The 11,342-nt window shown below is 36.6% G+C and overlaps 1 protein-coding gene across 2 annotated transcripts; it reads left to right on the plus strand.

The window, feature by feature from the left end:
- The first annotated feature begins 174 nt into the window (after positions 1-174).
- On the plus strand, positions 175-5,388 carry LOC102622780 (BTB/POZ domain and ankyrin repeat-containing protein NPR1-like). 2 transcript variants are annotated; one of them, XM_052439741.1, is made up of 4 exons: positions 175-871; positions 1,900-2,653; positions 3,007-3,198; positions 4,834-5,388. In XM_052439741.1, the coding sequence occupies exons 1-4, from the start codon at positions 368-370 to the stop codon at positions 5,160-5,162; spliced, it is 1,779 nt and encodes a 592-aa protein (XP_052295701.1). In that variant the 5' UTR covers positions 175-367; the 3' UTR covers positions 5,163-5,388. The 2 variants fall into 2 exon arrangements, with proteins under 2 accessions (XP_052295701.1, XP_052295702.1); XM_052439742.1 differs by having other exon boundaries at positions 175-676.
- The last annotated feature ends 5,954 nt before the right edge of the window (positions 5,389-11,342 follow it).

Below are 11,342 nucleotides of genomic sequence, written 5' to 3' on the forward strand. Positions count from 1 at the left end.
ATTTTTTTATTGACTCAGTAACGTCATTGTCCATGGTGTTTTGTCATTTCGAAAGTACTTAACCCTTTGACGCCAAGGCACATTACAGCAGCCGAAATTTTGAGCTTTCAGTTCTTGATTTTAGCGTGAGGGGTATCTTTGTCGTTTCAGTTGTCAACAAACAATTTGGGGGGGGGGGGGTTTGGAGATACGCTGATACTTTCTATCATACTGGAGATACACCTAACCTCAGGGGAGGAAAATTACACCTTTACGACGGGTGAACTTGGGTCAAACTTTCATATTTTAATCAAGTAGGTCGATCATGATTCAAGCTTCAGTCATAAGCCTTTCGTTATGATTGATATTATTCTTTCTTGATAGAATCATGGAAAATGCAAACGAAAAGGCGGCATCTTTGAGTTTTGTCTCATCATATCCGACTTGTTGGTCTACTAATCAATCGACAGGCCCTTTTGATCTTGATACTTTGAACTTAAGGAGGCAAAGCAGCAATCCTGAAGAGCCATTGCTTGATGCTGAGATCGTTGTTGACGGCAAATCAGTGGCAGTTAATCGCAGCATATTGTCTGCACGCAGTCGTTTTTTTCATTGGCTTTTTCATTTGAGCAGTGATGGTTCTGTGAGTGAGGGGAAACCCAAGTATCTTATGACTGATTTGGTGCCTTATAGGAAGGTTGGATATGAAGCTTTTAATGATATCTTGCATTATCTTTACACTGGAATGCGTAAGGCGCCTCCTTCAGAAGTGTTCACGTGTGTTGATGATACTTGTGTTCATCTTGTTTGCCCTCCTGCTATTAATTATGTTATTGAGTCGATATATGCTTCTGCTGCTTTTAAGATGACAGAGGTCGTTTCGGTTTATGAGGTAGTTGCGCTTCCCCGCTACGTGTATTGCTTAAATTTATGCTTATTGGTATAGTTTTAACATATGTGGGATTGAAATCAATTTCAGTTGTGACTTGCAAAGAGCCAAAGAATCTGTTGTTTTATTTTGAAAGAGACAAAGATGATGATGATGGGCAGTGAACTCTAGGAATCAATGCTTGCTGACACTGACACCCAAGAATGATAAAAACTAACCAAAAAGGTATATAGATTACATGAGTCTGAATTTGATAAGTGCACCTATCCTATCACAAAAAGCTTTTGCGTTGAGTTTCGAACCAAGGAAAATTGTCACTTCTGTCTGTAGGCTTCATAGATTTGTTCAAGCCTTCAAGGATGTCTAGCTGTTACTTAGGGTCCAACAATGGTGCTACATTTCTAGTGGATGATATGTTATCTACATCTGTATATTGCAACTTTGACAAACTTCGCCTTTCCTTTGTTGATACACTCGTCTCACTTTTATTAAATTGCCTGATTATGAAATGGTCTATTGGAGACTAGCATTGGAAGGTTTCTTCTGGAGAAAATTTTACTTGCCACCAATTTTCATTTTGGTTGGTGTCAGTTCATGCGCTGGCTTGATTGTGCTGTTATTTAGGTTGTTTTATCCATATTTTCTCACTATCTTGATAGTTAGTTCTCTCATACTTCCAATCTCAGCAGTGAATGCGAAAGATTCTCTTTTTCCCGTCCAGGTTATAACCTAGCAAATCAATAATGCTGTAGAATAACATCTTGTGTAGGTGAGCTTATGTCTCTGAACATTGGTCCACCGGCATTTAGGTTCGATAAGCATGGCATTGATTTTCCCCCTCATTGTTATTTTCCTGCACAGATTACCCCCTTTAAGTATTTGAATTTTGAATACATTATTCTGAATCAAAACTCTATACGTCCGTGTAGCATTTTATATATGCTTTATGATATTTACCAATAATTACCCACTGCGAGGTATTTGAATTTTGAATATATTATTCTGAATCAAAACTCTATCTGTCCGTGTAGGATTGGCTTCTGAAGGTGGTTCGGGAGGCTCTTGTGGAAGATGTAATACCAATTCTCGTAGCTGCCCTGCAGTGCCAACTGTACCCGCTCTGTTCTTTCTGCATCCAGAGAATTGCAAGGTCAAATATTGACAATGTTTGTCTCGAGAAAGAGCTTCCTGATGAAGTTTCAAGTCAAATCAAATCACTCCGGGTCAAATCTAACCAGGAGTCTGAAGCTAACATAAAAGAAGTGGATCCTATGCATGAAAAGAGAGTCAGAAGAATCCACAAGGCGTTGGACTCTGATGATTTTGAACTGCTGAATCTTCTTCTGAATGAATATAAAGTCACTTTAGATGATGCTTACGCTCTGCACTATGCTGCTGCCTACTGCAACCCTAAGGTTTTTAAGGAAGTGCACAATATGGGCTTGGCTGATATCAATCTTAAGGACGCAAGAGGACGTACGGTGCTTCATGTGGCTGCAAGGCGTAAGGAGCCAGAAGTGATGGTGGTTCTGCTGAGCAAGGGAGCATGCTCATCAGAAACTACACCAGATGGGCAAACAGCTGTAGCAATCTGTCGGAGAATGACAAGGCGAAAGGATTATATTGAAGCTACAAAGCAGGGGCAGGAAACTAACAAAGACTGGTTATGCATTGATGTCCTTGAGAGAGATATGACAACGAACTCCACGTCTGGGAACTTGGCAATGTCATCAGAGGTGATAGATGATGTTTTCCAAATGAATCTGGACTATCTGGAAAATAGAGGTGATATTTCTTTACTGGTATTAGTTCATCACCTTCTCAGAGTTTGTGCATAGCACACTTCTTTTTACTATTCGATTGTCCCTTCATCTTAGCATCTCAAACACAAATGGGCTCAGTGCTTGGAGCACACTGTTGGCCAGTCATGTGATTTGATCCCTTTTTTGGAATAGACAATTCTGAATACTGGTCTAGGCTTGGCGGTTTGCACTGAACTGGTTTTTGATGAGTAATTGCACAAGACTTTGTCATCAAAACTTTTTTTTTTTGGTTTTTTTTCCCCAAAAGTAATGAGGTACAAAAAATTTTTTGCCTATCCTGGATGAGTGCCGCAACAGCTTCTTAATATTTTGCAGTGGCTTGTGTACGGTTGTTTCCTTCTGAAGCTAGAGTAGCTATGGAAATGGCAGGTGCAGATATCGCCATTGGCCTTTCAGCATTAGGTCGGAAAGGACTAAGTGGGAACTTAAAGGAGGTTGATTTGAATGAAACGCCCTCTAAGCAAGCCAAAAGATGCCAATTGAGACTGCTCACTCTGCTTAAAACAGGTATTTACATACTTTATTAACTTTTGCGCCTTTCTATTTACTGATTATCTTTATAATTAAATAATACATGTATCCAGGTTTCTCCTTCCATTTCATTAGAAGTAAATTGGAATCTCTTTATAGTGCTCTGTTAGGTGTAATCAGACGTATCAAAAGAGACAGGGTAATTGTTAGTACATTGATATCTCAACAAAATGGTAGAACCTTGCTTTATACCACCAAAGACATTTGTTGCAGGTATGCCTACATAATCAGTGTCCTTCAAAACTTTCAAGGAGTTCGCAATGCCTAACCCTTGAAACACTAAATCTCACTAGATCAACTCTTTACCTCTGGACTGAAGGTGTGACACCCAAACCCAATTAGGGCTTAGAACACATATCGAATCTGAGCGAAACTAAATGCTTGTAAATCCAAATCTCCAAAATATCAAAAGGTCATCTACTTTCTCTTTTCATAGATTTCACAAAATTTTGAAAAACTGATTCTCAATCATAAACTATGCCCAGCTAATTAATCAACATATCACTATACAACAATACTTCCTCATAAGCAAATAAATCTTACAATCCTTCTTCCATGATTTAAAAAAAAAAAAGAAATAGTTCTAGAAGTCTTCTAAATACAAACATAAACAGAATTCAACTGCTAAAACTGTGCCAAAATACTAACTTCAATCAATAATACACACGACTAATTATTAAATCAGTAATATACACGACTAATTATTAAAAACATCTAGCTAGAAACCTTATGAAAGCTCAATCCTTCCGAAGCATTCTTCGAATTAATAATTGCTACCATCTGTGAAAAATAATTGACAAGGGGTGTGTTAACTCAATCAGTAGAAACACTAATAATGAACAAAAAGAATTCTTTGTGCAATATTTTCAGAAAATTCATTTAACCTTTCAAATGAAACAGAGTAATTTTTCAAACACAGTCAGGACTTATATAAAATATAAACATTTCCGACAGAAGCTTTTTGGAACGTAAATTTTGCTTCTTTAAACAGAAAGTTTTACATTAGTTTGATTTTAAAGGGAGGTTATTGGGAAGTTAAAATTGGCAGTTGTGGTAAAAGAGTAATAGCAGTTATAAAATCTCTTTAAAAACAAATTCGAATCAAGTTTCAAAGTTTGGAAGTACTTAATTCAATAAAATAAGGAATAAATAAAGCTTTCACTGAAACAAAACTAAAAATTCATTTAAAGCAAAACCGGATGGGAGCATTACCTAAGGATTCTTGACCATACCATGTTTACCCGCAGTCAGATAGCTGGGATCTTGTTATTTGGGGACAAGACTTGATTGTGCCATGTCTTCCGCAGCCAGATATCTTTTACTTCATTATTTCCTAGACATTTGTGGATAAGAGAACCCTAAGCCTATAGAGAATAAATTATGTAATCCAAGACTCTTCAGTCCTTTCATTTGTGGCTAATTAGTTATAAAATTTGTGAATTTCATGCCCCACGCCCCTTGCAAAATGCATTTTATATCCTTAAAATGCCAGTGGATGAACTGAAATAATAAAAAATGGAAAACACACTTAATGTTGGTAGCATTTCTTAAGAAAAACTTGGGATGTTTATAATTTTCTTAGAGCATTTGCTGAACTTTCCGTGATCGCAGTCGAGACGGGTCAACGCTATTTCCCTCATTGCTCAGATGTGGTTGATAAGTTTAGGTATTGCAACCGCCCTCATTGCTCAGAATTGATTGATGAGTTTTTGGATTGTGATTGGTCCGATGATTCCCTCCTAGAAAAGGGTACTCCTGAAGAGCAGAAACTAAAAAGGGCAGGCTTCATGAAACTTAGAGTAGACATGCAGGAGGCACTCCGCAAGGACGTGGCTTATCACCGTTGTTCAGGGCTGCCATCATCCTGGTCGGCATTTTACAAGTACATGGCTGAGAGCAATCGTTCAGGTATGCCGACATCCTCAGCAGCGAGCAATTAAGCATCACCTTTCCCCAAAAGTTATATTTGACACCTGGGAAACTAAAAGAGTTTAGTGAGCTTGATTGGTATTTGTAGTTTTTTTTCCCTCAAGTGATCTGGCATGTATCAATTAGTTTGTAAAATTATTGTATGGATCACAAACTCACAGAATTTTTTTTTTTTTGTAAAATTATATAATTTATAGGCTCTGCTCAAAAAATTAGAAAATAAAAGAATTGTATTACAGTTTGTATGAGACATGCATGTGTAAGATAATCTTTTGTTTTAAAAAACAGAAAACTGGAGATTTCTTTTATTTTTCCTTAAAAATTGAAGAAAAATTTAGAAAGTAGTGAGAGAAATAAAGTAATTATACTCATAAATATAAGGTGTTTGGTGCAGCAACACAAACTAATAAATTATAATTCATGAGATTAGCTTAGAGAATCATACATATAAAATTATATCCTCTGAGTAAAAATCTTCACATCTCTTTTAACTTCTCATTTAGATGTCCTGTCTAAAATCTCTCCAGCGATAAATATATTTTTATAAAACAAAACAGAAAAATATATATATATAATTGTTCATAAGGATTATTCGTACATAGTACACAATTGGCCACCAAAATTATTTTGGGAGAAAATTTACATGAGATGGGTACATCACATCATTAGTATTTTTGTCTCAATTTGAACATGCGTCTGTTGTACGAATCTTACGAGAATGGTCTCTCATAAATTTGAGAGATGGTGAGGAGTGGGTTAAAGTGCATTTACATAGAATTAATTAAAATTAAAATTTTAGTTTTTTAACTATTTTTAATTAAAAGTAGTAGTTATTCTTTTTATTATTGTTATTCTCATCATATCAACATCAAGTGACTGGTGATCAAATTAATTAGCTCATTAAATTTTTTAAGTGACGTATGTTATGGAGTTTCTGTGCATCTATTTAAATAGTAAAATATTTAATTTTGCTTGTCGTAAAATTTTAATTTACGTGGGTTAGAAAAAGAAAAAGAAAAAAATGAAAAAAGAAATTGACTTATTAATTAATTAACAATTATAGAAAGAATAAATTGAAAATTGTAGTTGGGTGAGAAAACTCTCGGGAATTCCTTTCCCTGGCTTCGTGCGTTTGCTTTTGCCCTTTCGAGCACGAATTTGAATCCAATACTTTATAATAAAGATATAATATTATTATAATACTAATAATTAACATTAAAATATTAAAAAATAAGAAAAAATTCCAAATTTTTCTGTTTCTGGTTTTATTTCAGTTTAATATTATTGGTTCCGTTCTGCTTTGTTCTCGGTTGTCTGCATATCTGTATATATTTTTGGCCTCGAATTGCTTTGATCACCGGTTTTGTTCTTCATTTATCGTGAATTTTAGATACCCATTAAACTTGTTTGGCCATGTATGCACTTGATTGTTACATTCAGCTGCCATTTTCATGGTGGGTTTGTAAGATAGTCTTTGACTAACATATGGCACTGATTATGAATGATGGTTTTGTGAGACACACCATACAGACATTAACTCTGTCAAGATTGATATCTTTTCTAGATATTCAAACTTTGAATATCAAATTCAAAATTCTAGATATTCAAAGTTTGAATATCAAACTTTGAACTTTGAATTTTGAAAAATAATAAATAATTAAAAAAATACGTGAATAGTAGCCAAGATTTTGGCTATAAATAGCGGGGCTCATATAGAGGGGCTCATTCCCTCATTTGCTCATCCAATTTTGAGAAGAGTTTTCTTGTATTTAGAGAGAGTTTAGAGAGCTTGAAATTATAAGCTCTTGTTTTAGTGTTTTGAGAGTTTGGGTGTATTGGGATTTTGGAAAGTGAGCTAAAACACTACAATACTTGTAACTCCTTTTCACTAATAAAATATTTTCCTTCTGTCTTCACCTGTGGACGTAGGCTAAAAGTCGAATCACGTAATTTCTGGTGTTCTCTTTTATGCTTGTTCTTTATTTTCTTCCAATTTTATTTTAGCTGCGGCCCTGCTGCACCCATCAATTTCCTAACAGTGGTATCAGAGCTATTGGTTGTATTTTTGGAGTTGGGTACTATTCATGTCAAGGTACTATTCACGTGAAGGTACTATTCACATATACGGTACTGTTCATGTATACGATATTATTCACGTATACGGTACTGTTCACGATACGGTATTGTTCATATATAGGCACTGTCCACGAAAAACAATGGGAGCGATCCAAGAATTTTGCGGTGCAAAGTAGGGAATAGTGGTGTGAGTAAAGCAATTGTGTGATTTTGTACATGTCTAAGAAAGTTCTGTCACAAAGGCGATAAGAACTTAAGAAGTCTGGGTTTTAAGTGGGACCATTGTGACCCCTCCAGTCTTTCTTGGAAACTTTCCTAGTGTGCATATTCACACATACTCACAACTATTCGACGTGATACACTAGTTTGTGTCTAATATTTATCAACAAAATGGCGGCAAAGTATGAAATTGAGAAGTTCAACGGGAATAATTTTTTGTTGTGGAAAATGAAGATGAAAGTTGTATTAAAGAAAAATAATTGATTGACAGCAATTGGAGGAAGGCCCATGGAGATAACTAATGACAAGTGGAACAAGATAGATGGCAACGCCATTTCTGATCTACACTTGGCACTTGCGAATGAATTATTATCTAGTATGACAGAAAAAAATACAGCGAAGGGAATAGAGATACTCTCACAAAATTGTATGAGACCAAGTCACTACACAACAAAATTTTCTTGAAGAGAAAAATTTATACTCTTCGAATGGCGGAATCTACAATGGTGACCGACCACATCAATACCTTAAAGACTCTATTTTTACAACTCACAACGTTGGGTCATAATATAGAGGAGAATGAACGTGCAGAGCTTCTACTTTAAAGTCTACCAAATTCAACGCATCATCAACCTGACGAACAATAATCCAGCGGACAGTCTAGTTTTCGACGATGTTGCAGCCTCCGTATTAAATGAAGAGAGCAGACGAAAAAAATAAGGAAAACAGAAAAGCAAGTTCACAGCAAGCGAAGACGCTATCGATGACGAGAGGGAGATCAACGGAACATGGCCCCAGTGGGAGTCACAATCATGATAGATCAAAATCTAGAAGTAAGAAGAATGTTAAATGCTACAACTGTGGCAAGAAAGCGCACTCCAAGAAAGAGTGTTGGAGTAACCAGAAGAGAAAAGATGGCAAAGATCCTAAGTCATCAAATGCTCAGGGGTGTGTAGCAAGTACCTCGGATGATGGCAAAATTCTCTACAATAAGGCAACAACTGTTTCAGAAGGTAGAAAATAACTATCTGATGTATGGCTTATAGACTTAGGAGGTACCTGACACATGACCTCTCGAAGAGAATGGTTCCACACATATAAACCTATCTCAGGAGAATTTGTATATATGGGTAACGATCATGCCTTGGAGATCGTTGGTATTGGTACTATCAAAATAAAAATGTTTGATGGTACAATTCGCACAATTGGGGAGGTACGACATGTCAACGGCCTGAAGAAAAATCTATTGTCTTTGGGACAAATGGATAGTTATGGGTACAAAACTCATATGGAGAATGGAATTATGAAGATCATTAAAGGCGCGCTTATATTGATGAAGGAAGAAAAGATCGGTGCTAATTTATTCATACTTAAAGGAGAAATACTACAGGAGGCTGATATGTGTGTCTCGTCAAATGGAGAAGAATCAATAATGATGTGGCACCTCAAACTTAACCATATGTCAGAATAAAGTTTGAAAATTCTCTCTGAGTGAAAATTGCTTCTAGTGCTCAAATCGGTAAGTTTACCATTTTGCGAGCATTGTGTTACAAGTAAGCATCATAGATTAAAATTCAGTAGATCTATTGCTATAAGTAAATGCATTCTAGACTTGATTCATTCTGATGTTTGGGAATCACCGGATATGTCCATGGGAGATGCAAAGTACATGATGATTTTCATTGATGATTATTCCAGGAGATGTTAGGTGTATCCAATTAAGAAAGAGTCAGATGTGTTTCCAGTGTTTAAAAAATATAAAGCGCGGGTGGAACTTGAATCCGGAAAAAAGATCAAGTGCTTGAGGACGGATAATGGTGAAGAGTATACAGACGGTGAGTTTCTTGCTTTCTGTAAGTAAGAAGGTATTCAGAGGCAGTTCATTGTAGCATATACTTCTCAACAAAATGGAGTGGCAAAGCGGATGAACATGACTCTTACAGAACGAATAAGAGTTATGTTGAGGACTGCGGGTCTACCTAATTCATTCTGAACAGAAGCAGCCAAAACTGCATGTTATATAGTAAATCAATCACCATCTACAACTATGAGGCTGAAGACAGCGATGGAAATGTGGATTGGAAAGCCAGCTGATTACTCATACCTACATGCATTTGGATGTCCTGTGTATGTGATCTACAATGCCCAAGAAAGAACAAAGTTGGATCCAAAATGTAGAAGGTGTATTTTCTTAGGGTATGCTAATAGAGTAAAGGGGTATCGTCTGTGGGACCCCACTGCCCACAAGATCGTCATCAGCAAAGATGTTATCTTTGTAGAAGATCAACTAAAAAGGAGAGATGAGGATGATAACACTATAAAAGAAAAGTCAGAAAATGTACCGGTGTATGTGAAAAATAATCTGGAAAAAGAAGATTTAGATTCTTCTGAAGTAGCACTAGAGCACGAGGGACAAGAACTAGTTGAGTCTGAGGCTCCAGAAGTTCGTCGGTCAACTGGTGAGAGACGACCGCCAACGTGGCACTCGGAGTATGTCACAGAGATCAACGTTGCATACTATCTTCTAACAGAGGATGGAGAGCCATTAACTTCCCATGAATCTTTAAACAGCTCAGATGTTATTTTGTGGATGATAGTAATGAAGAAAGAAATTGAAGCTCCACACAAGAACAAGACATGAGAACTTGTACCACTACCATATAGAAGAAAAACCATTGGTAACAAATGAGTCTACAAGATCAAGCGTGATGGCAATGACTAAGTGGAGCGGTATCGTGTAAGATTGGTGGTGAAAAGATATGCTCACGAGATATTTTCTCCAGTAGTTCGACTCACAACAGTCAGAATAATCTTGGCAATGTGTACTACATTTGACTTACATCTTGAGCAGTTGGATGTGAAAACTGCATTTCTTCATGGAGAACTTAAAGAAGAAATTTATATGCTCTAACCAGAAGCTTTTGCTGAAAAGAAAAATGAGAACTTGGTTTGTAGGTTGAACAAATCTTTATACGGTCTCAAACAAGCGCCGATGTGTTGGTATAAGAGATTTGATTCCTTCATCATGAGCCTTGGATACAATAGACTCAGTTAAGACCATTGTGCATATTACAAAAGGTTTGAAGATAATGATTTCATTATTTTGTTGTTGTATGTGGATGACATGTTGGCAGCAGGCCCCAACAAAGATCGAATCCAAGAATTGAAGGCACAATTGGCTAGGAAATTTGAAATAAAGGACTTGGGACCAGCAAACAAGATTCTAGGGATGCAAATTCACCGAGACAGAAATAACATGAAGGTTTGACTTTCTTAGAAGAACTACTTGAAGAAAATCTTGCGACGCTTCAACATGCAAGATTGTAAGTGAATTTCTACCCCACTACTTGTTAATTTCAAGTTATCCTCAAGTATGTGTCCTAGCAATGAAGCAGAGATGAAGGAGATGTCTCGAGTACCGTATGCATCAACGGTGGGAAGTTTTGTGTTCGCTATGATATGTATTAGACCAGACATTGTACAAGCAGTGGGAGCAGTTAGTCGATACATGACGAATCCTGATGGAGAGCATTGGATAACTGTAAAGAGGATTCTGAGATACATCAAAGGAACATCCGATGTTGCATTATGTTATGGAAGATCAGAGTTTACTGTCAGGGGCTATGTGGATTAAGATTTTACAGGAGATCTTGATAAAAGAAAATCTATTACTGGCTATATGTTTACATTTGCAGGAGCAGCTGTAAGCTGGGTTTCAAAACTGTAAATTATTGTGGCCCTATCTACAATAGAAGCAGAATACATGGCAGCTACACAAGCTTGCAATGAAGCTATTTGGATACAAAGGTTATTGGAGGAGCTCGGGCACAAACAACAGAAAACTCTTGTATTTTGTGACAATTAGAGTGCCTTGCATATTGCAAGGAATCCAGCTT

This window comes from Citrus sinensis, chromosome 4, assembly GCF_022201045.2.
Source record: "Citrus sinensis cultivar Valencia sweet orange chromosome 4, DVS_A1.0, whole genome shotgun sequence".
In the NCBI taxonomy this organism is placed as follows: domain Eukaryota; kingdom Viridiplantae; phylum Streptophyta; class Magnoliopsida; order Sapindales; family Rutaceae; genus Citrus; species Citrus sinensis.